General features: G+C 46.7%; 1 protein-coding gene across 1 annotated transcript; it reads left to right on the top strand.

Annotated features, from left to right (window-relative positions):
- The first annotated feature begins 20,747 nt into the window (after positions 1-20,747).
- On the top strand, positions 20,748-22,907 carry LOC135972906 (myb/SANT-like DNA-binding domain-containing protein 2). The gene is made up of 2 exons (XM_065553544.1): positions 20,748-21,665; positions 22,262-22,907. The coding sequence occupies exons 1-2, from the start codon at positions 21,125-21,127 to the stop codon at positions 22,723-22,725; spliced, it is 1,005 nt and encodes a 334-aa protein (XP_065409616.1). The 5' UTR covers positions 20,748-21,124; the 3' UTR covers positions 22,726-22,907.
- Positions 22,908-25,873: the final 2,966 nt, after the last annotated feature.

Below are 25,873 nucleotides of genomic sequence, written 5' to 3'. Positions count from 1 at the left end.
CATACTCTCTCATTTGTATATAGACATCTAAGATTATCCCTCCACCAACATCTAGCTCACTGTAAGGTCACCTTTTTTATGCTTACCTTTGCGCTTTTGTCACCTATCCCCTTTTAACTTAATTTAAAGCCCTCCTCACTTGGTTGAGGAGTCAGTGCACAAAGATGTTCTTCCCCTTCTTGATAAGGTGGACCCCAACTCTTCCCAGCAGTCCTCCTTCCTGGAACAGCATTCCATGGTCAAGGAAGCCAAAGTCCTCCCATCGACACCATCTGTGTAGCCATGCATTACACTTTGAAATATGCATGTCCCTACCTGGGCCCTTACCCTCACCGGGAGGGTTATCAAGGCAAGTGATTTCCTTGTAGCTACTCAGTAGATGCTCGTATGGACAGGTGTTGGAAAGACAATTGGAATCGCTGTCTCAGTATAATCATATATAGCAGGGATTGCTCAGGTGGTACAAAACTATGTATGGTAGCAAGAGAGGTGACCCCAAGAAATGCACTAGAAATGGAGAGCGGAGCTTACTTGCTACAGTTTGGTAGACCTGCAGTCACTATGGTTTGTATTCAGCAGTACCTGAATTAGAATCTGGCTAGGTCACCAGAGTAAACATCTATATTATGATTATAAAATGTATGAGAGCATGGGTTCTCAGCCTATGGTTGATGAGCAGCTGTGTGTGAGCACATTCCCTTTCCTTATGGTTAGATTGGAGGGGGTTCCCTAAACTTTTTCTCTCTCTCATGGGGGTCACAATTTAATGTGATATGGTGAAAACCACTGTACTAGGGGATTTTTAATGAGCTTAGTTGGGAAGGGAAAGGGCAGTTTTATACCTCCTCCTTAAAATGGAAAATAAAGTATAGGAAATTTATGTGAATAAAGGTTATCCTAGAAAAAGCCTTTTCTACTAGTTACTATTCAAATATCATAGCTCTTATTGATCATTCTTGTTAATGATTTGTGTCTCTATAGAACATGCCAAATTGTAGCTAAAAATTGTCTGACTAAATGTGAAATTACAGTCTTTGTGAATTTCTTTTGATTCTGTTTTTCAATAAGAGTTATCTTGGGTAATTGGTAAGATGCGATGAAGGATTTTAATGCCCATAAACATAAAGCAAACCCGTCAAGCAGTGCTTTCTTCAAGTACTGTAATACTAAGAACTCCCTAAAGTGGTGCAATGTTGTTTACGATGAAAAAGAATACATTGTTTTTGTTCCAAAAATGCATTCAACATTTGCTGGATTACATGCTCTCCGGGGTAGCGACCAGACAATAAAACATGACCATAAACAATTGCTCCAGCCTTATCTTTCAAAAGTATCATAAAGTCAAAATGCAGTTTCCTCCAGAGTATGGAGAATGCATTTACAGCAAATCTAGTGAATAAGATGTACAGTCAGTCATAACCCCCACTAAATGCCAGGCTTCATCCAGTTTTTCAAAAAAAATCTGTGTGTTGCTTATAACATTATTAATCAAAATAGTTAGCTATCACTTGAAAGGGTCCCTCTGTTGAGATGAGTGAAAGTTTACAGTCTTGAGGTCAATCTCTATCCACATAGATATATGTGTATATGGTATAAACCTAAAATTCAGGTTGCCCAACAGTCCACATTTTAAGACTCTTTAAGATTTTTAAGCTGTTGTTAATAACTTCACCAGACTTAAACAATTTAGGCTGAAATTTTCCATGCTGGGTGTCTGCCCCCGGCATTTTCTTACCTTAATTTTTCAACCCAAAGAGTTCAGTGATTTCTATACAAAAGAAAACTTTTTGCAATGTTAAAAAATTCTGGCAACTGTTTTTTTGAGAAGTTCTAGCACCCCTTTGGAGCAGGGACTTGAAATTTGGCAAGGCAGCGCCCTTTGTGTCAAGGATGTGCTTTTTGCCATCCCTGTGAAAATCTGCCCAAATTTGGCCAAGTTATAAGCCTTTGAAATATCACAGCTTGCACATGCCCGGTCTTCTTGCCCAGGAAATTCGACTTCCCTTCCCACCTCCCTGATCTGTCTCTTCCCCACCCCCTACCTTAGCCTTCAGTCGTCATGCCTCCTCTCATCCAGTCTCTGTGTCCCCACCTCCCCAGCTTCTTGTCTCAGTCACTTTGCACAGCCAGTCCCAGTTTGCGCCCTACAGCATGGCTCCTTGTCACATCTGTTCCCCTTCCCTTCACATCCTTCCCGCTGGTTCCAGTCCCAGTCTCCTTGCCCTGCCAGTCCCAGTCTCCACTGGGCTCCTCAGCCAATCTCGGTTTCTGTCCCCCACTCACAGGTTCACTGTCTCTTCCCCCCATCATTTTCCCCAGACCTAGTATCCTGTCACAGCCAGTGCTAGTCTCCATCCACCAGCTCCCAGTCCCAGCCTCCACTCTCGAGCCCCCTGTCCCAGTCTGCTCTGCTGACCCTCCCCTGCAATACGCTAGGTCTGGCTCTTGTCCTCTCTGCATTTGAATCAGCTGGCTTTCACCTCCATAGTGCCTGAGTGTCAGCATGCAAAACCTATGTTAAAGGAACACAAGGGGAATGCGCTCATGGGAGTCAAACTCAGGTTACACAGACAACCTTAATTCTGGCATTTCCTAACTCCTGAGTGCTTGAATTTGCAAACTTAATAATGTTCTATTAACTTAGTTTTTTGTTTGGAGTGTGTGCGGGTCAGTGTGTGCAATCATACACTTGTGTATATATGCAACATTTTTTAAAGCCACATTCAATAGAAAATCATTATCTTTTCATAAGGATACAACCTTATCCATCTTGGGCTGGATTCATTGATACATGGGAGCAGTTTGGCATTGCGCCACTGGCACAGACCCTAGCCTAGTTTGCAGCTGCTTTCCATCACCAGAGCCATACCAAGTAGCCAGAGCATACCAGTGAATCTGAGCTTATCTCTATTTTCAGATATTGGGAACCGCAATTACTCTGGTTCATTGTCTCTCTAGGGTTATGTAAATGTTGGTTGATGAGACAGACTCATGCAGCAATTTCCCCTTTAAACGATACCTTTCAGTGGAATGTGTCTTAAGTGAAATTATGTCTCCACGCCACCTTTTCAGATCAATATTTCCTATTGAGAACAGATCCTTTGTTATGCTAATCTCTAGGAGGACTAAGCCGCAAGCCCAAAACAGGCCTATATGCAACTGACAGTGGAAACAATGAGGACGTACGGTATAGAAATGATTTTGTGCGCTGAAAGATGATCTGAGTCATGTAAGCTTGCATCTACATCATGAAAACTGGGGGAACTATAACAGATATCTAAATGGAATCAGTACTGCTGTTCCCTTTGAAGTTTCCAGAGAGTTTGATTTATTGGCACTTTGAGGGTGTTTTTAGCGGAAGAGATATAGCTGAATTATAGTGTATGCTGCCTGGATGTTACTATATAATAGCATTCACTTATATCCTGTTGCTTCCTACATTTGAAAGAAGCTTCACCCAATATGTAAGCTAATGCAGGAATTACAAGGAACACAATCGGTAAACACCATACAATCAAGGGAGTGAATCTGTGTCATTTCCAGCATTACACCCCTTTGAAACTGAGCTTGGAAGTCAAAGTTCTTTGATCTATGCAAGCCGCTGCAGTTTGTGATGCCACAAACTCATGTCTCATTTATTCAAGAAGCAGAAAGATCAGATGTGAAACACGTTTATTTCGAATTAGCACCTTTTCCATTGCTCCTGTTACAATGTTGCTCTTTGCTCTGGGACAAACTCTGGTTTCAGTTCTACCAGGGCAAATCAGGACTAGCTCTGCTGATGTCAAAAGAACGAGGAGTACTTGTGGCACCTTAGAGACTAACAAATTTCTCTTAAGGTGCCACAAGTACTCCTCGTTCTTTTTGCTGATACAGACTAACACAGCTACCGCTCTGAAATCGGCTGATGTCAGTGAAGTTCCACTCTGTGAAGCTGGGCTAAGTGAGATCAGAATCAGGCCCAACCTGAGTAAAGACCCTCAGTGAATTACTCAAAGTCACAGAGTTTACATACAAAGCAGGACATTAAGTGTCCCATTTCTTTTGGAAGACCTGTTCCTAAAGAACATATACCATTAAATTAGGCGTTGCCTGTGTTTTTCTGGTCCTGGGGCTCATCGGTATGGCAGAACCAGTTGGTCTGCTGTAGGTGATGTGGGATATGTGATACACAGAGCTACAATCAATATAGCTCTGGAAGCTAAACATGTAGAAATCCCTTACAGCTTGGTCAGCAACAGAGAACTCAGTGCACATACCAACATATCTATGTCCTCATACTGTTGTTCAGACACGCACATAGTGTGTGATCAGATATCTCATTATTTGCTTAAACACCCAACTCACCAAAACAGCCACAGGAAAATGCAATTCTAGTGCATCTTGCATTTCAGAAAATGTGGGTTGAGCAAAATATTGCTAATTAGCTCTAAGTATATATCGTACGGGTAGTTGTGAAAAGGGGAAATTTAGTTCTGGGTGTACAACAGATTCATCCTATAGTGTGTATATTTAAGTCCTTTTTCACTACCATTGTGCTAAATGCCATGCAAACGTGTAGAAAAACATGGGGTAAAATTTTGAAATACATCTAAGTGACGTAGGAGCCTAGGTTCCATTTTGAAAAGTGACTTTTAGGCACATGGGGGTTTGGGGGTATATCTATGTACAGCAGGAGGAGTAATTTTCAGCTCGAGTAGATGTATGCATGCTAGCTTTGCTTGAGCTAGCGTGCTAAAAATAGCAGGATAGCCATGGCAACACAGGTGGCAGGACAGGCTAGCCACTAAAGCACAATCCCATCTGAGGCTCTAGATAAGCACTTGGGTAGCTGGCCGCCCATGCCACAGCTAAGCAGCTATTTTTAGCATGCTAGTGCAGTCTAAGCTAGTGCGCGTGGTAGTGAAATCTAAGCTGGAAATTAAGCGCCCAGCTCCATTGTAGACATACCCTGAGTTTCTTGTAAAAGATGTGATGAATCTCGTCTTGGCAGCTATACTGTGAACCGTCAGTGAACCCGTTCCTGCAGGAATTCTTTGGATTCAGAGCTGTCCCAGAAGGGGTCATTGTGACTTCAAGACTTATGCTTGCGGTTTCACAGCTATAAGACAAAAGCTGATACCAGCGAGCCTTTAAAGAGAACCCTTCAAATATTTATTTTCGGAACGACTAGGTATTTCCACATCCCCTCGCGTAAAACCAGTATCAGATTTAATCAACATAAGCAGCAACAGCCTAATAAAACACTGCATGGCTTTTAGATGAGTGAGCCAAGGTTATCGTAACAGAGGTGTCGAAAGGTCGTAAATACAAAACAGTGATCATCAAACAGAACCGTCAGGAAATACTTTCGCGCGTGTTTCCTTTTCACTATCATAACAACCAGTTTCTGCCACGGAAAACTTCGCTTCGCTTTGTTTTTTATCCTGGGTCTTGCATTTTCTAACCCCACGCTCATCATGTGTCACCCCTGATGTGTAAGGCTCGAATTCAATCTGTTTTCTTTCATTTTAACTACATGGGAAGTCTGTAGAATTCCTTCATCTAATTATTTTGTTGATGTTGCAGTGCTGGAATAATGGACCATTATTAACATGGGCTGAGAAGAACATTCTGGATTAATCTGACACTTCAGGTCTGATTCTCCTCGCACTTACATCAGTTTTGCATGAGTGTAACACCACTGGGCCTGATCCCGCCCTCTTGCACAGAGATAAATCAGGAGTAACTGAGAGCGAATTGAACTGGGTTCAGTGAAATCAGTGGAGTTTCTCCTGATTAACACGGATGTAAGTGAGGGGGAAATCAGGTTCTCTGGCTTTAACATTCCCAAGGATTTCATTTGCATCCATGAATAAAAAGCATTTCAATCACTGATGGCCAGATCCTCAGCTGGCAGAACGTCAGACGAACTCCATTGAGCGCAGACAGTTTACACCAGCTGAGTTTTTGGCCCTAACACTTTAAAGCAGCTGACATCAGCAGAGGTGGTCTTGTTTTCCTCAGGCGGATTTCACTTCCTATTGATTCCAGAATATGATCTGACATGCAGCTACTCCCCATCATTCTCTGATCTCCAGCTTCGCCTTTGATTCCATTCGAACTAGTGATTCCTTTTAGGTGGCTCTTGAATTTGTCTTCGGGGAAACACTGTGCCTAGTGCGTTTGACCTTGGGGATAACATTTCCAGCGTTCTAGCTCTGGGACTGAGGCTGCCTGAGGTCTTACATTCAGGCCTATTCAGTTTCATCAGCAGCATTTCACGCATTCTAACAAGCCAGCGTGTTATTTCACTGTCTTTCTGCTACCGTTTTAATTGTTCTCCAGGAAATCATTAGGCATGAGTGTGAAGTGTTAATGCAGAGTTCTAAAGATTAAGGTTCTTTCTTTGTAAGTGGCGCTTTCACTTTAATAGCAATAGAGACTATATCCATATAGCTGACCTGCACTATCGCACAGATTAAAAAGCCACATTTGTTTATTATAAAACTACTTTGTATGGACATCCTAGTATAGAAAGGGGCTGCCGGTTTAAATGGACAAGTTAAAGGATACAATTCAAGTTAATTCAGCTTCACTCCCCCAGTTAGGAACTCACAAGACAGATTCTCTCCTGCAGCCAAGTTCTGCTCAGCGCAGGAGAGTGGGGAAGCCATCAGGCTGACTATTGTGGGTTCACTGACTGTGGACTGGCTTGAGATAGAGCAACAGACCCTAAGGTTCAAGGGGTGATAAACCAGCTGAGAGCTGGTGGAGATCTGCCCTCCACCATGTTTCTTCTTCACTCTGGGGTGAGGTGGGCTAGTTGGCACAGGATTTATGCCAGCTGAGCTGAGACCTCCCTCCAGCGTGAAAATCTTCTGCTGGCCAGCAACAGCCAGCATCTTGTTTCCTTGCACCAGCTGAGCAAAGGAGAATCTGCCCTCCTATCCCACGTAGATTTATGAACTCTGCGTTGGAACCACTGTAACCTTAATTGCGCCTTTTTTAAATTTGTCCATGTAAGGTCCTGATTCTGCCGCCTTTACCCGTGCTGAATAGTACCCTATTCTGCATTTGATCTGCTTTCACTGTGAGTAAGGGCAGCAAGACAGATTCTCTCCTGCAGCCAGGTCAAACAACCTTCCTGGCTCTCATCCTTGTGTGGATACATAGTGATAGGAGGGATTAAGAAGTTTTCCCCATTACTCAGCCCACAAAAGCACGCTGTCTATGCTCAGGTAAATTTAAGGTCAGCTTCTTGCTTCTTCCTAGGGATGCATGGCAACCCAAAGTGTGGGGAGGGGAAGGGATGGGCAGAGACTAGGCGGGGCAGTAGGAGAGTAACTGGGCAGCAGGGGCTGCACTCCACCCAAACCGAGGCTCAAGATCTAGGTAGCGAGTACTTGGCAAAGAGAAGGGAGCTTTACCCCCCGAGGCCACTGCTCAGCTGAATTAGACCAGGGCACAATCGAGCCCTTAGTAATATCTTGTCAATGAGATTCCATGGTGGGTGGGGACAAAGGGCATGTCTACACTGCGATCAGAGGGGTGACTGCAGCATGTGGAGACATACTGGAGCTAGCACTGATCTAGCTCACACAAATCACTATGCCAGGGAAGCCAAGGCAGAACAGGCTGTAAAAGCCCCTGCCCCTCCCCCGGGACCTGGAGAAGGCACTCAAAAGGCTAGCCTGTGCTGCAGCTCCTGCTCCTGGGGCTTCACTGCTATTGTTATTCCAGCTAGCGAGATCAATGCTACCCTGGGAACATCTACATGGGCTGCAGTTGCCCCTCTGACTGCAGTGTAGATATACCCAAAGGAGACCTGATTCTGACCTCACCCCAGTCCTACCTCAGTCTAATCGACTGACTTCACTGGAGGGACTCCAGATTCACCCTGGCATAAATGAGATCAGAGTCGGGCCCAGAGTGTTACTTGCACTGTATGTCCAGTGTCCAGGCAGCACAGATTATTAGAATTATGCCACTTCTAAATGCCTCTTTGCTTCATGTCCATCCCAGGGGATGCCTCCAGGAGTCACTAGACTGGTCTCCAATTAGAACTCAGTGCATTCTGCATGCTGCTCACGCACCCCCCTTTCACTTTGAAAAGCCCTGAGTGGATTAAAAAAATTAATTGGGATTTCTCTGCTAGACTAGAGAAAAGCAGAAAATAATTCCTGTGTAACCAAAAACTAGTCCAAATGGTGTGACCAGGAAGAAGGACAATATCCAAGCACAGCTCAGAAAACTCAGCTGTATCTAGCCAACTACCTCTTCCAGCCCATACTCACATTGCAAGACACTTTCCCAGAGAGCAGGGGCATAGCCCCGCAGCACTGCCTTTAGTGGAGGGGCACTGGTGCCTCCCCCATCATGTGCGGTGAGAGAAAGAACCAGTGCTGGTAGACCTTGGAGGGGCATCATTTTATCTGGGGTTCTGCCGGCTTTGCCAACAGAAAGGTAGAATGAGCAGAGCACCGAGCAGTCTGCTTCAGCCAGCCAATCAAAGCGAAAGGGGGCCACTGCTGCCCCCCACTTAGACTTCGGCCACCCTCATATGCTGAGGGCTCAGTAGACACTGGCCCATGTTAAGGGTTGTACAGAATTGAGCTGTTCTCAGAGGAACTCTAGGAGGAATTATGCCTTTGGGAGAATTCCTCCCAGGCTCCTCAGCATGTCCAGGGAACGTGCCCTCAGTTGAATCCCTTCAAGGGGTGAAGCATATTCCCCCTGCATGCCCAGCCAGCTCCCCCTCCTCCCTGCCCATTCTGACACCTTTGGGGTGTCCTGCACACTAAGGGGTGCTAGTAGAAAGCAGCCACTGCTCTCGGGGGAGCACAGGGACTGTGACTGTATCTCGCCACCATGCAGAGATGAAAGGGGGAAGTTTCCTATTCCCTTGTGCACCCTAAAGCACAATCTGCACCTAAGTTATGCCCCCAACAACTCCAGGGATGTGCACATCCCCAAAAGTCTGAGAAAGAAGTAGCATGTTCTAACTTCACAGAGGAAGAGGAGGCCACATTTCTTTCCTTCTCTTCTCTATTATGGCTTGGGTAATGGCAATCACCCCTGTTGTTTTGTACTCCAGAAGCAATAAACGGCCTTTGCAATAGATTAGTGCCTCAACTTTGCTTCTGCATTTGATCAGCGAGAGCAGCTGTTTGTTATTTTGTATATTACAAGGCAGCAGAGATTATCACTTAAATAGACATTAAAACTTGGGGAGGAAGTCATGTCAGCTGTTGAAAAACAGATTTGTTCGCTCTCATAAAATACGGCCTAAGGTACAAATGTTTCTTTTGTAAATGTGTAGCTTTGACAAGCTTCTCTATCGTTCTGGTCTAACATAAAGACATCAGCTACCACCTTACTCTGGGCTGCTCTGAAAGGTGTTGGGCGAGGGGGTTACAAAGAGAACCCAAGAGATTTTTGCAGCATCTCTTACAGGGCCGTGTTACCAGAAATGAAAATTTTCTACTTGCACTGGACTGGGACTCCAAAGATCTAGGCTATGGCTACACTGCCCTGCATTTCGGACTACAGGTGTGTGAATAGCAGTACACACCACAGTACTGCGCTTTAACTCCCCCCTCTGGATGCTGTGGGCACAAACTAAAGGGTGCCTAGTTCGCATTGATGGCTGAAGAGGACTACATTAATGCAATCTAGGAACCTTTTAGTTCACGCCTGGAGCGTCCACATGGGGACTTAGAGCTCAGCCCTTTGGTGCATGCTGCTATGTACATCCCTATTGTACAAACTGTGGGGCAGTGTAGACAAGCCTCCAGATTTCATTCCTGGCTCTGCTACAAATTCCCTGTGTGGCCTTGGACAAGTCACTTAATCTTTCTGTGCCTGAGTTTTCCACCTGCAAAATGAGCATAAAAATAACCCCTTATGAGACTGATGCCTTTGAGCTAACAGACCTGGCTCTTTTGCTGGGTGAAATTCTACGGCAAGTGTTATGCAGGAGATCAGACTAGATAATCATACTTGTCCCTTCTGGCCTTACAATCTATGCATTTAATACCTGGTTGCTTTCACTTTCAAGTGCTTGAGATGCAATTCCTTGTGTACCTGGAAAAAAGTGAAGAGAAAACTAATGAACACTGAGGAAGAAAACAGTGGTACAGGACCAAGCTGGATAGTAAAAGAAAAACCCTGATTCATAAGTATTCTGACAGTTGAAAAAGTCTGAGATTGGTTCACTATGGGTCAAGTTATTCCTTGCTCACAAGTGTTCACATGACAGCCGGCAGTTTTTGCAAATCCTGAAAGTTGGAAGCACAAATGAAAATGTGTCCGAAAGTTTCTTAGGAAATTTGGTTATAGATTGGAAATCATGTTCCTGTTTTAAAATCTTTCAATCATTCAAACACAGACTATAAACAGTTTATAATTATTTATCATACAGTACTACCTTATGCCGCAATGAATGTAGGGCACCATTGTGGGAAGGGTGTGGGGACGTGGTGGTGAGAGTGTGGGTGTGTGTAAAGAAAGACACAATCCCTGGCCCAAAGCATTTAACTTCTAAACAGACATGCCAAATACTATTATCCCCATTTTACAGATAGGAAACCGAGTCATGGAGAGATTAACAGACAGATTTTTAAAGGGAATTAGGTGACTAAAATGCAGGCAGGTGCCTAGTGAGATTTTCAAATGCACCTAAGCTGGTTAGGCACCTAAGTCTCATTGAAATCAATGGGAGTTAAGCAGCTAACCTGCTTAGGCACTTTTAAAAATCCTCCTATAAGCACCGCTAGGTACCTTTGAAAATCTGCCCCTAAGTGACTTGCCCGCAGTCACACAGGGAGTCTGGGGCAAAACCAGGAATTGAAGCCAGATCTACAGAGTCCCAGTCGAGTGCCTTATCCACAAGATTATAGATTAACGGTTGTGAGGAGCTCAGATACTATAGAAATGGGGCCCAGAGAAGTAACATAGATAGAAGGTAAAAATAAACTCCCAACTAGGGTGACCAGACAGCAAGTGTGAAAAATCGGGACGGGGATGGGGGGTAATAGGAGCCTATATAAGAAAAAGACCCAAAAATCGGGACTGTCCCTATAAAATCGGGACATCTGGTCACCCTACTCCCAACCCAACTCTGTTCAAGTCCCTTTCCTCAGGGCTTGCTTTACTAACACAGAAAGTTCCAAATGAAGAGTAAAGCTACTCAAAACACTTGGCAACAACCACCAGAGTCTTTCTAGCTTTCAGCCAACTGGGAGGCCTGAGGACACACCCTCCCCATTTGGTAGCCTGCCTTGCAACAGCTTCCTTGTTCCTTTTGCAGCCCTGCTAAAGATCTGGCATGTGATAGGCAGGGAAAACACTAACCCATTCCATACCAGGATGTAAGGAGCATCATTTCACCTTGACTCTCTCTTCCTTTACTCCCGCCCCCATTTTTCTTTTCTTTCTTGTGTTACATAACAGGTGAAGGGTTCTTTCTTCAATAATGTGTTCCCATACATGCACCACTGGGAGCTAGTCTATGGTTATCAGATCACCAGAAAGTCCCAACTAGATTATGGTTCTGTCATAATCCATATTAAAAGTCAAAGGGAACATCATCATATGGTACATTATAAATTAGACTGGGGAATTCACTGTTTGAAGGAATGGCCTAGATGACCTCGTAAGATCTTTTCCCTGTACTATTTCTATGATTCTATAGAGCAAACGCATACTTACTCCTGTCTCCAGATAAGATATTGGGATCTATTTTTGAATATATAGAATATGTGTAAACGACAGTGTTTTTTATTCATGAAGGGTATGAAATTTGGTCAATGGAAATTAGAAATCCCCCGGGAATGCTATTGCTTCTCTTAAGCCACCGATATATCTCTGAGCAGATTTCATGGTGCAGTTCCTTTCAGAGCTGTTCAATTTACATTCCACCAACAGAACGCATCCCTCCATTCCGTTCCTTCGGAATCTCCAGCCCTCACTGCAAAGCCCAGGACCATTCGAACCTGCAAGCCAATTATGAGCCTAGCAGCTTAGTTAGTTAGCTTTTTTGCACAATTTGACATTCCAGTTCTGCATCAGTTTGAAGTCTTTGGGGTTCGCTTTATCTGGTGGAATTGTAAGCTTGCCATAAGGCGCTAGTGGCTATACAATATTTAAATAACATTTCTTCAGCTCAGTAGCTGACAGCAAATGGAATGGTTTTCCCCTGGAGTTCTTATTTTTTTAATAAAAATCATTAATTCGGGGCACCATATCTGAATAATCCTTGGTGCGCGGGATGCTAATTTTAAAACATCACGAATTAAACTTTTTTCCCCATTTATTGCTTGGCTTGTTACATCAACAGGAAAAGATAAAGTTTAATTACTTTTATGAAAATGAACTAAAACTGTTATTATTTTACTAAAGTACTAATGGCAGTGCCACTTAAAACGAAACCACCAAAGCATACCAAGCGCTAAGTGACTCGTTGGGGGGGGGGGGGGCAAAGCAAGAGGATTCTTATTTATTGGGACAACATTAGCATTTTATGGTACAGAGATTGATTACCCAACCCTGATTTGTTTGTTTCCTTCATGCTCTGTGGTGTTATCTTGTATAATTCTCTAATTTATTTCCCACTAGCAATACTATAGCGATTGTTTGATTAGATGATAGATTATGTAGCCTGAAATGAAATCAAATAAGAGATGATAAAGACTGATAGCAATTACACTCTGAATCTAAAGGCTTTTTAAAAGGTATTTACCTGTTACATTTATATCTATATAGATTAAGTGTCAATGTTTCCCCCCTAGGAAAAGTTTTTTTAATAAATATCCAGTACGTTATCAAGGTTGCTTGTGAATTATCGGTCCAGATCCTCAACTGGTGTGAATCAGTATAACTCCATTGACTTAAATGGAGCTACACAGATTTGCACCAGCTGACGAGCTTGCCCATTATGTACATTATTTATTATAACAGGGCCAAATTCTGCCCAGGGCTTTACCCAGGCCAGCTCCTGTTAAAGCCACTGGGCTTTATTCTATACTGGTATAACTCCATTGACTTCATTAGGGTTACTCCTGATTCACACCGGTGTAAGTTAGAGGAGAATCAGGGCCATGAACTAGAGGCAGAACTGTCTCTCAGTCCCACTGCTCATTCAGAACTCCCATTGATGTCCACAAAAGATAATGAGCAGATACATGCAAAGCCAACCTTTTGAGCATCAGATATGTTTTGGTATGGTTTGGAGTTTTGGCAACAGTTCTGGTGTAGAAGGTGGGGCTCTAATTGTCTCTGAACAGGTTTGTCCATCTCAAGTTCAAGATCTTCTTCACCAGAGGTAGCTGGATTTTAGATATGCTTTCTGCCATGCTGCCCTCCGTGCCTGGGAGGTACTTCCCAGAAACATCACAAAGCTACCTCATAATCCTCCTTCAAACCTCTCTTCAAAACTCCCCTCTGCCAGTGTGCCTACAAAAAACTTGACAAAGGTTAGGCTGATGGTGTACTGAGACTACAGACTAACGTTTTCTTGTACCTCCCCAGCGGTCTGTGTGCCCGTCTATTGTTTTTTTGTCTTAGACAGTAAGTTCTTTGGGGCAGGGACTGTCTTTTCATTCTTTCTTTGTACTGCACCTAGCATAATGGGGTCCTGGTCCATGACTAGGGCTCCTAAGTACTACAATAATACACGGGTCCTCGGACATGGAGGTTATTGTCAGTTTGTAGAATTGACTGAGCATTTGGGGATGTTAGGATTGGTTATCATAGAATATCAGGGTTGGAAGGGACCTCAGGAGGTCATCGAGTCCAACCCCCTGCTCAAAGCAGGACCAATCCCCAGACAGAATTTTGCCCCAGATCCCTAAATGGGCCCCTCAAGGATTGAACACACAACCCTGGGTTTAGCAGGCCAATGCTCAAACAACTCTTGCATTATTATTTTATTTGTTAAATGATCTGTCTGAGCGTTGGGCCAGACCTCAGCTGATGTAAATCAGCAGAGCTTCCAGATGAGGATCAGGCTCCTTCTGGCTATTTACTCTGTCTAATCTGTTTACTCAAAAGGCCTGTTATGGCTGCCTGGATCCAGTGCTCATCCTCCATCCTGGACAGTGTCTTTTTTTCATTGGAACACCTTGATTCTCCACTAGCCATTTACACCTGTGCAAAATGAGTGCAATGTAAAACATCACCCAATCAGAATGGCACCCGCTTTGCACAGATTAAGGCTCTGACCATGCAAATATAATGCTGTACCCACAAAGAGCCCTGTTGAAATCAGTGGTTCTCCATGCAGATGCAGCAGTCTGCGCACATGTTATCAGCTGCAGTATAAGGGTCTATACAACAGCCCAACGTGCAAGGCAATAGAGACAAAGGTCCATTGAATAGCCCAAAGACTTGCACCACTCTAGATGTAGCAGTATTTGACATTATCATATGGTCCCAATCCTGCACATCCTATGCATCCATACGACCCTGCTCAGGTCAGCACAAGCCTGGAGTGTAGCAGGATCAAGCCGCAGGCCCTGAAGTGTCTTATTGCTGTAATAAAATAGTCTCACTTATACTTCAGGCTGTTTTTAGAGGTTTCAGGCTTTCCAGTAGCAACTGTCTGACAGGGAAGAACTAGTAGGGGAAGCAAAAGTGGATGGGAACCTGGGAGGCAGTGACCATGAGATGGTCAAGTTCGGGATCCTGACACAAGGAAGAAAGGAGAGCAGCAGAATACGGACCCTGGACTTCAGAAAAGCAGACTTTGACTCCCTCAGGGAACAGATGGGCAGGATCCCCTGGGAGAATAACATGAAGGGCAAAGGGGTCCAGGAGAGCTGGCTGTATTTTAAAGAATCCTTATTGAGGTTGCAGGAACAAACCATCCCGATGTGTAGAAAGAATAGTAAATATGGCAGGCGACCAGCTTGGCTAAACAGTGAAATCCTTGCTGATCTTAAACGCAAAAAAGAAGCTTACAAGAAGTGAAAGATTGGACAAATGACCAGGGAGGAGTATAAAAATATTGCTCAGGCGTGCAGGAGTGAAATCAGGAAGGCCAAATCACACTTGGAGTTGCAGTTAGCAAGAGATGTTAAGAGTAACAAGAAGGGTTTCTTCAGGTATGTTAGCAACAAGAAGAAAATCAAGGAAAGTGTGGGCCCCTTACTGAATAAGGGAGGCAACCTAGTGACCGAGGATGTGGAAAAAGCTAATGTACTCAATGATTTTTTTGCCTCTGTCTTCACGCACAAGGTCAGCTCCCAGATTGCTGCACTGGGCAGTACAGCATGGGGAGAAGGTGACCAACCCTCTGTGGAGAAAGAAGTGGTTCGGGACTATTTAGAAAAACTGGACGTGCACAAGTCCATGGGGCCGGATGCGCTGCATCCGAGGGTGCTAAAGGAGTTGGCGGGTGAGATTGCAGAGCCATTAGCCATTATTTTTGAAAACTCATGGCGATCGGGGGAGGTCCCAGATGACTGGAAAAAGGCTAATGTAGTGCCCATCTTTAAAAAAGGGAAGAAGGAGGATCCGGGGAACTACAGGCCAGTCAGCCTCACCTCAGTCCCTGGAAAAATCATGGAGCAGGTCCTCAAGGAATCAATTATGAAACATTTAGAGGAGAGGAAAGTGATCAGGAACAGTCAGCATGGATTCACGAAGGGGAAGTCGTGCCTGACTAACCTAATTGCCTTCTATGATGAGATAACTGGCTCTGTGGATGAGGGGAAAGCAGTGGATGTGTTATTCCTTGACTTTAGCAAAGCTTTTGATACGGTCTCCCACAGTATTCTTGCCGCCAAGTTAAAGAAGTATGGGCTGGATGAATGGACTGTAAGGTGGATAGAAAGCTGGCTAGATCGTCGGGCTCAACGGGTAGTGATCAATGGCTCCATGTCTAGTTGGCAGCCAGTTTCAAGCGGAGTGCCCCAAGGGTCGGTCCTGGGGCCGGTTTTGTTTAATATCTTTATTAATGATCTGGAGGATGGTGTGGACTGCACTCTCAGCAAGTTTGCAGATGACACTAAACTAGGAGGCGTGGTAGTAAGTGTTTCTTGGATTAGGCCCATAAATTGGAGAGAGGGAAATAATGATCTTGTGGTTTAAACCATGGACTGGGACTTAATAGATGGGGTCCAATTAATGGTTCTGTCACAGACTTCCTGTGTGACCTTGAGCAGGTCATTTAAGAGAATGTCAACACTCTGAGCTGGGGGCGGGATTCCCAGCTGAGGGAGCCACACCCTCATAGCTCTCATTGAGCAAATGTGCCAAAAATAGCATGGAGCTGCGGCAACGTGAGGTGTGGGACTAGGGGCAAGCTGCCACACGTATGTACCCAGCCGAGACCCTAGACAGCAGAAATAGTAACATGGATTCATTTCTTTCAACCTCTTGGCTCTGTTCAGAAAACAATTACTTTGAAAGCCATCACCTGGGTGTGTTACACTTTACAAGGTCAGATATAAGGCTGTACATGGGAGGTGAGAACAGGGAAATAACATCCCCCCCTCCCCCGGTCCTGTTTCCCAATTGTGTGTGGGGGGAAATCTTTCTCCCTTTACACACTTATGAAAGAAATAAGCTGTATATAACAGTCGAACATTATGCAGAAAAACATGGGTTGTTTGGAGATTGATTATTACACTGGGCTGTTTATCAGGAACATTAGGTGTCACCTCTAAGGTGTTCACCTGTGGAACAACTGTTTCCATTGATTAAGGGTGGAAAGCACCTAAGTGACAAATTCTGAGGCTGGGATTTTCAAAAGCACTCGAAGAGCCTTAGTCCTATGGACTGAACTGTTATAAATGGGATGAGACGAGGCCCGAGGACTAAGCCCCTCTCACCAGGGACAATTCCATAGAACTGAATCCCACAGTAAAAACGGTGCTGCTGTGATCCTCCAACGACTCTAGTTCTGCTGGCTCATCTAGAAGCAGAAGTGTTCCAGATCGAAAGAGCTGAGCTCACTGGGAGTTTAGCTGGTGTAGAGTGCTGCAGGATCAAACCCTGTGAAAGGAGAGAGAGAGCCCATGAGAAGGCCAGAGAAGGACAAGAATAATGACAGGACTGGGATCAGGTTAAATGGGGAATAGAGAGCTTTAGCAAAAGGTGCGATGCAGCTTGTAACCCCATGCATTCAAAAATCACAAAGCAGGCCCCCCAAAATTGTGAGATTGGGTTAAAATTCTGACATTATAAAAATACAAAATTTGCCTTCTGGTGTTGGAACATTTAGAGTCCGGGTTCTCAAGGTTTTCTCTGCAACGATAAACACTAGAAATATATATTTTTTTAAATGAAAGCTGAGATTCTCAGATAATAAACTGCTCCCAATAGCTGTGACTCATGATACAATTATGAAAGTTGTCAGCTCTTTCGGGTAGGGACGTTCTGAGATGTTTGTACAGCGCCTCGCAGAATGGGGCCCCGATCCATGCTGGGGCTGGTAGGCACTAACACAGGATGGGCAAAGTTTTTGGCCCAAGGGCCACATCTGGGTATGGAAATTGTATGGTGGGCCATGAATGCTCACGAAATTGGGGGTTGGGGTGCAGGAGGGAGTGAGGGCTCCGGCTGGGGGTGTGGGCTTTGGTGTCGGGCCAGAAATGAGGAGTTCAGGGTGCGGGAGGGGGCTCCGGGCAGGGACGGGGGGTTGGGGTGTGGGGTCCGACTGGGGGTGAGGGCTCTGGGGTGGGTCTGGGGATGAGGGGTAAGGGGTGCAGGAGGGTGCTCCAGGCTGGGACTGAGGGGTTTGGAGGGTGGGAGGGGGATCAGGGCTGGGGCAGGGGGTTGGGGCACGGGAGGGTGTCAGGGATCCAGGCAGGCTCCAGGAGGTGCTTACCTCAAGCAGCTCCCAGAAGCAGCGGCATGTCCTCCCTCCGGCTCCTATGTGGAGGCGCAAGCAGGCAGCTCGGCGCACTTCCCCGTCCGCAGGCACCGCCCCTGCAGCTCCCATTGGCTGTGGTTCCTGACCAATGGGAGCTGCAGGGGCAGCACTTGGGGAAGGGGCAGCGTGCGGAGCCCCCTGGCTGCCCCTATGCATAGGAGCCAGAGGGGGGAACATACCGCTGCTTCCGGGAGCTGCGCGGAGCCACGGCACATGTGAAGCAGGGCAAGTCCTGGACCCCACTCCCTGTCAGGAGCTCGAGGGCTGGATTTAAACATCTGAAGGGCCAGATGCGGCCCACAGACCGTAGTTTGCCCACCCCTGCACTAACACAATATAATTAATAATCAGAGTAAAGGCAGACAAATGAACATATTAGAAAGAACACCGATCAGCAGACAAGTAAGAGGTAGATTCAGGACAGAATAAAAATGCCTTGGGGAGATGAAAGGACTTTAAAGCCATTGAATTAAAAAGCCATTGAACATTATAAAAGTTAGTTGGAGGGAAAACATGGAGCCTGCCAGAGACTGAGACAACGTGAAAGGCAGATCTATGAGGTGAGAGAACAGACTGAGGAGAGAAGACTGAGAAGGCAGAGGAAGAACAAGGCAAAACATAGTGAGTTCCTTTTAACAAATGATTTCATAGACTTACCGTATGATAAAGTCATTTCACAGCCTGCAGAACTTGAAATATTCTGCACAAATTCTCTGTTTGCCGATTGAAAAAAAAATGTGTCACCAAAAATTAATTTATTGCTGATTATTTCTAGCAATGGGAAAGCAACAGCAGTTTGCCTGAAGAATGTGGAAATAAGTTATCCTTAGTACTGCATGTGCTAGCCCCCTTTGCACTAACAAGCAATGAAAGAAACTACAGCCTGGAAAGCCATGTGCCCTACGGCGAAAGCTGCTAACGCTTATGCATATAAGTGACCTTACGCATATCAGTAGCCCCATTTAATTCATTTTTAGGTGCAGTGGGACCATTTACATGCATAAAGTGACTCACGTGCATAAGCGTTTGCCGGACTGGTTTTTGTTACCATGAGTCCTGCTGTCACAGGCCCAGGGGGAACCATAAAAACCTCTAAAAATGATCTAAAATAGATTCTCTGTACTGAAAATGTCAAGGCATTAAAGTTGGATACCTTGGGTCCAGGAACACCAATTCTGATATTTCTTGTGGGAGTGGAGGAAGGAATTCCAGTCCCTGCCCTACCCCACAACCAGCAAGGATCCACTCATAGCCCCACCTAGGGTGACCAGATGTCTCAATTTTATAGAGACAGTCCTGATTTTTGGGTCTTTTTCTTATATAGGTTCCTATTACCCCCTAGCCCCTGTCCCGATTTTTCACATTTGCTGTCTGGTCACCCTAACCCCACCCAGGGACTCCAGGTCTCCCTTCACCAGGGAGATTCCCCTCTCTCTTACCCACACAACCCATGAGCTGGAGTCACCAAGAGTCCATTTCTTGGCAGACTCCTCTGTGCTCCACCAGACAGGAACAGGAGCCACCCCCCACCCATGCGCCCTCCCACCTCTCTGTCTGGATGGATGGGGGGCCTGGCCAAATTTGAGTAACATTGTGACCCCATGTGCCAGGTCACAATGCCACCCACTGAAATTTAGCCTGGCTGCCCCTCCATCTGGGCAGGGGACAGCTGAGTGAAATTTCAGTGGCATTGCAACCACTCAGCCGGAGTGACGCTCCAACAGCAACTGTACTAATTTAATGTGGGACCAGTGCTTAAAAATGGTTGGGTCACGGACCACAACCCCAGCTGTACAGCCTAGGGAACTTAGAGCAAGTGCAGAAACCTTTGTGGGGGCGGGGAGAGATCATTCACCACCCCAGCCATCCCTAACTGGCACCTTCATGGTGCCTTTGCTCAGGTTCTTCCACGGCTAAAAGGGGTGCTGAGTTCCATCAGAAAGCTGCGACTCCTCCTTTCTCCTGGTAGAAACCTCCCATTCCTGATCCCAGAGGGCTGGCAGACGTCAGACTTCAAAACTGAGACACTTTTTGATGTAGGAAATCTTGCCTGAAATCTGACCTGAATCTTGTCCCTCCTGGCTCTGAGGCAGGAGTCATTTTAGGGGAAGAGGAAAAGGAGAGAAATCCAAATTTAGGGGTGAAACATATATGTGGCAGATTTTTTTTTACAGCATCTCAGGTGATTGGCTTTTTAGAGTAAGTCTTAGGGAGATGGGCTAGTGGGCAGCATGCATGCAGGTAAGACAGTCAACAGCTCATGGTAAACCACACAGCTATCAACTCCCATAACAGGAGCTTCTCCCATTGGCATAAGTACTCCACCTCCCTGAGATGTGGTAGCTATGTCCATGGGAGAAGCCCTCCCATCAACATAACGCTGTCTACACAGGGCATTAATTCGCTATAACTGCATCACTCTGGCTTTTCCGCAGCCAGGAGCGATGTAGTTATACCGACTTAAGTTGGTAGGGTAGACCAAGCCTAAGGGTACGTCCAGACTACCCGCCGTATCGGTGGGTAGCGATCGATTTATCGGGAATCGATATATCGTGTCTTGTTAAGTCGCGATATATCAATCCCCGAACGCGCTCCTCATCGACTCCGGAACTCCACCGGAGCGAGTGGTGGTAGCAATATTCCCTTTTGAATTGAATTATTCCCCAGAATTGTCTGCAGTCCAGACATTTCAGCGTAATGCCGCTGCAATAAAACATGTGCAACTGACTAGGGAAGTCTCTATATAAACCTAAGTGATACTGGCCAGTCTATCATCATTGTCCTGTGCCCACAAAAAGTAAACAAACAGCGTCAACAGTAGCAGCCGTGTTAGTCTGTATCCGCAAAAAGAACAGGAGTACTTGTGGCACCTTAGAGACTAGGGCCTGGTCTACACTACGGGTTTAGGTCGACTTTAGCAGCGTTAAACCGAATTAAGCCTGGACACGTCCACACAACGAAGCCCTTTCTTTCGATTTAAAGGGTCCTTTAAACCGGTTTCTTTACACCACCTCCGACGAGGGGATTAGCGATAAAACCGGCCTTTGCGGGTCGGAATTGGGGTAGTGTGGACGGAATTCGACGTTATTGGCCTCCGGGAGCTATCCCACAGTGCTTCATTGTGACCGCTCTGGACAGCACTCTCAACTCAGATGCACTGACCAGGTAGACAGGAAAAGACCCGCGAAGGTTTGAATTTCATTTCCTGTTTGCCCAGCGTGGAGAGCACAGGTGACCACGCAGAGCTCATCAGCACAGGTAACCGTGATGGAGTCCTCCCAGGATCGCAAAAGAGCTCCAGCATGGACCGAACGGGAGGTACGAGATCTGCTCGCCATATGGGGAGATGAAGCAGTGATAGCTGAACTCCGTAGCAGTAAAAGAAATGGAAAAGTATTAGAAAAGATCTCCAAGGCCATGAAGGACCGAGGCCATAACAGGGACACACAGCAGTGCCGCGTGAAAATTAAGGAGCTACGGCAAGCTTACCACAAAGCCAGAGAAGCAAACGGAAGGTCCGAGGCAGAGCCGCAAACTTGCTGCTACTACGCGGAGCTGCATGCGATCCTAGGGGGTGCAGCCACCACTACCCCAACCGTGTGCTATGACTCTCTCACTGGAGAAACACACAGGGAAGACGGTTCGGGGAACGAGGAAGATGACGATGGAGGTACTGTAGGTAGCTCACAGCAGCAAGGAAGCGGAGAAACCGGTTTCCCCAACAGCCAGGATATGTTTGTGACCCTGGACCTGGAACCAGTAACCCCCGAACTCACCCAAGACCCTCAGGGCACACAGGAGACCTCTGGTGAGTGTAACTTTGTAACTATTTGTAAACATTACAAAAAAAAAGCAAGCGTGTTTAATGATTACTTTGCCCTGGCAATCGCGGCCAGTACATCTACTGGAAAAGTCTGTTAACGTGTATGGGGATGGAGCGGAAATCCTCCAGGGACATCTCCAGAAAGCTCTCCTGGTTGAAATGGGGTGATTTTATTAAGGGGACATTCAGAGGCGCCCGTTCCTGCTCTTCTGACCAGAAATGTTCCCCGCTGTTAACCACGCGGTGGGGGGAGGGGTGAAGTGATCATCCCAGAGAATTGTGTGTGTGTGGGGGGGGGGGTGGTTTACTTGTGTTTGTGCCGCATGTTAACCGGGAAACCGCAGCCCCCTCCTTTTACATTGAAACCCCATTTTAAATGGACAACCCAATTCATCCTTGATATGGGAAATGCGCTGCTGTTTGCAACCTTTCCCGCATGTTAAGAAGGTTAAAAAAGCCAAAACACTGTGGCCTACCATGGCTGCCTGCAAGCCGAAATATGCGACCTTGTAATGAAAGAGTGTACCCATTGTTCTCTAAAATGTGTCTTTTTTAACCACCTCTCCCTTCTCCTCCACCAGCTACAAATGTTTCTCCTTCGCAGAGGCTCGTGAACATTAGAAAGAGAAAACGTAGGACGAGGGACGATATGTTCACGGAGCTGCAGATGTCCGCCCACGCTGATAGAGCACAGCAGAATGCGTGGAGGCAGTCAATGTCGGAGATGAGAAAAGCCCAATATGAACGAGAGGAGAGGTGGCGGGCTGAATCGCGGGATGAACAGAGCAAGTGGCGGGCTGAAGACGATAGGTGGCGTCAGCTTGCAGACAGACGGCAAGAGGCAATGCTCTGTCTGCTGGAGCATCAAACTGATATGCTCGAGCGTATGGTTGAGTTGCAGGAAAGGCAGCAGGAGCAGAGACCGCCGCTACAGCCCCTGTGTAACCAACAGCCCTCCTCCCCAAGTTCCATAGCCTCCTCACCAAGACGCCCAAGAACACGGTGGGGGGGGCCTCCGTCCACCCAGTCACTCCACCCCAGATGATCGCCCAAGCATCAGAAGGCTGGCCTTCAATAAGAGTTAAAGTTTTAAAATGCAGTGTGTCCTTTTCCATCCCTCCTCCCCCACCCATCCCAGGCTACCTTGGCAATTATCCCCCTACTTCTGTGAGGAACTAATAAAAAATGCATGAATGTGAAAAAACAATGACTTTATTGCCTCTGCAAGCGGGAGGGGAGGGTGGGGTGGGGTGGTTGGTTTACAGGGAAGTAGAGTGAACTGGGTCGGGGGGGGGGTTGGAGGGTTCATCAAGGAGAAACAAACAGAAGTTTCACACAGTAGCCTGGCCAGTCACAAAACTCGTTTTCAAAGCTTCTCTGATGCGCACCGCGCCCTGCTGTGCTCCTCTAACCGCCCTGGTGTCTGGCTGCGCGTAATCAGCGGCCAGGCGAGTTGCCTCAACCTCCCACCCCGCCATAAATGTCTCCCCCTTACTCTCACAGATATTGTGGAGCGCACAGCAAGCAGCAATAACAATGGGGATATTCTTTTCGCTGAGGTCTGAGCGAGTCAGTAAGCTGCGCCAGCGCGCTTTTAAACGTCCAAATGCACATTCCACCACCATTCGGCACTTGCTCAGCCTGTAGTTGAACAGGTCCTGACTCCTGTCCAGGCTGCCTGTGTATGGCTTCATGAGCCATGGCATTAAGGGGTAGGCTGGGTCCCCAAGGATCACGATAGGCATTTCAACATCACCAATGGTCACTTTCTGGTCCGGGAAGAAAGTCCCTTCCTCCAGCTTTCGAAACAGAGCAGAGTTCCTGAAGACGCGAGCATCATGTACCTTTCCTGGCCATCCCACGTTGATGTTGGTGAAACGTCCCTTGTGATCCACCAGGGCTTGCAGCAGCATTGAAAAGTACCCCTTGCGGTTTACGTAGTCGGTGGCTTGGTGCTCCGGTGACAAGATAGGGATATGGGTTCCGTCTATGGCCCCGCCACAGTTTGGGAATCCCATTTCAGCAAAACCATCCACTATTGACTGCACATTGCCCAGAGTCACTACCCTTGCTATCACCAGGTCTTTCATTGCCCTGGCAAATTGGATCACAGCAGCCCCCACCGTAGATTTGCCCACTCCAAATTGATTCCCGACTGACCGGTAGCTGTCTGGCGTTGCAAGCTTCCACAGGGCTATCGCCACTCGCTTCTCAACTGTGAGGGCTGCTCTCATCCTGGTATCCTGGCGTTTCAGGGCAGGGGAAAGCAAGTCACAAAGTTCCATGAAAGTGCCCTTACGCATGCGAAAGTTTCGCAGCCACTGGGAATCATCCCATACCTGCAGCACGATGCAGTCCCACCAGTCTGTGCTTGTTTCCCGGGCCCAGAATCGGCGTTCCACGGCATGAACCTGCCCCAGTGACACCATGATTTCCACATTGCTGGGGCCTGTGCCTTGTGAGAGGTCTATGTCCATGTCAATTTCCTCATCACTCTCGTCGCCGCGCTGCAATCGCCTCCTCGCCTGGTCCGGGTTTCGCCTTGGCATGTCCTGGCTCTGCATATACTCCAGGACAATGCGCGTGGTGTTCATAGTGCTCATAATTGCCGCGGTGATCTGAGCGGGCTCCATGATCCCAGTGCTAGCTATGGCGCCTGGTCTGAAAAAAGGCGCGAAAGTAGTATCTGATGGACCAGGAGAAGGAGGGAGGGCGGGAGGGCCGAGTGACGACATGGCGTACAGGTACAGGAACAGGGAGAAACACAAACAACTGTCACACAGAATGGTCCCCCCAAAGATTAAACTGAAAACTGTGGGCTTAGCAGGCCATTGATTTCATGGAGGAAGGGGAAGCAAATGAATACAGAACAAATCTATTTTTTACATCTTAAGCTGGCAGCCGACGGTGCAGCATGAGTGATAGCCTCTCCAGTACGATGACGATGGGTACCAATCATAATATACCATCATCTGCCAAAAGGCAAGGGGCTGCTGCTGTGTAGCAATGCAGCCCCACGTCTGCCAGACCCACGTCCGCCAGCACCCAGCATCGCCCTCAGCCTCTTCTGGGTGCTTAGCAGACAATATTGGGCAATTGGCAGAAAATAGTATATTACGACTGGTAACCATCATCATCGAAACAGTAGCATGTCTGCCCAGGTGGCCATGATTGACAGCCACACCAGTACTACGACGATGGGTACCAGTCACAATATACCATCTCCTGGCAAGGGGCTGGTGCAATGCAGCCCTACGGCTGCCAGCCCCATGGCTATCACTCATGCTACACCGTCTACCGCCAAAAGGCAGTTAGCAGCTGCTGCTGTGTAGCAATGCAGTCCCACGTCTGCCGGCACCCAGAGGACATATGGTGACGGTGAGCTCAGCTGAGCTGAGCGGGCTCCATGTTGTCTGCACAGGTAACCCAGGTAACCCAGGTAAAAAGGCGCGAATCTATTGTCTGCCGTTGCTGTGACGGGGGAGGGAGGGGCCTGACGACATGTACCCAGAACCGCCCGCGACACTGTTTTGCATCATCCGGGCATTGGGATCTCAACCCAGAATTCCAAGGGGCGGCAGAGACTGCGGGAACTGTGGGATAGCTGTGGGATAGCTACCCATAGTGCAATGCTCCGGAAGTCGAAGCTAGCCTCGTACTGTGGACGCGGTCCGCCGACTAGAGCACCTAGAGCATTTTATTGTGTGGACACACACAATCGGCTGTATACAACCGATTTCAATAAAACCGGCTTCTATAAATTCGAACTAATTTCGTAGTGTAGACATACCCTAACAAATTTACGAGTTTTTTCATGAGGTTGATGGATTTCCACTCCATACGGCTAAATGCAGTGCCTTGCATAATGACAGGTTTCAGAGTCATTATGCAATGACTAACACGGCTGCTACTCTGAAACCTGTCATTATGCAAGGCACTGCATTTAGCCGTATGGAGTGGAAATCCATCAACCTCATGAAAAAACTCGTAAAATTTGTTAGTCTCTAAGGTGCCACAAGTACTCCTGTTCTTTTAGTGTCAATAGTGGAAAGTAAATGGGATTTTTAAAGTCTCCTCCATTGCAGTAAGTCAGGGTGCTAGTAGCATGTAGGAAGGGTAGGTGGTTAAGATACCGGCTTGGGATGCAATTCCTGGCTCTGTCTGTGACACTTTGGCTCAGATTCTCAGCTGGT

The sequence above is a fragment of the Chrysemys picta genome, chromosome 1, assembly GCF_011386835.1.
Source record: "Chrysemys picta bellii isolate R12L10 chromosome 1, ASM1138683v2, whole genome shotgun sequence".
NCBI classification, from domain to species: domain Eukaryota; kingdom Metazoa; phylum Chordata; order Testudines; family Emydidae; genus Chrysemys; species Chrysemys picta.
The sequence above is the reverse complement of the archived record's forward strand: the minus strand, read 5'-3'. Positions and strand labels throughout refer to the sequence as shown.

Bases quoted from the DNA above. Each gene is read 5' to 3' on its own strand.
- LOC135972906 (XM_065553544.1), top strand. From the start codon at position 21,125: ATGGAGTCCTCCCAGGATCGCAAAAGAGCTCCAGCATGGACCGAACGG. The intron at 21,666-22,261 runs GTGAGTGTAACT...CTCCTCCACCAG, and splicing joins GGGCACACAGGAGACCTCTG to CTACAAATGTTTCTCCTTCG.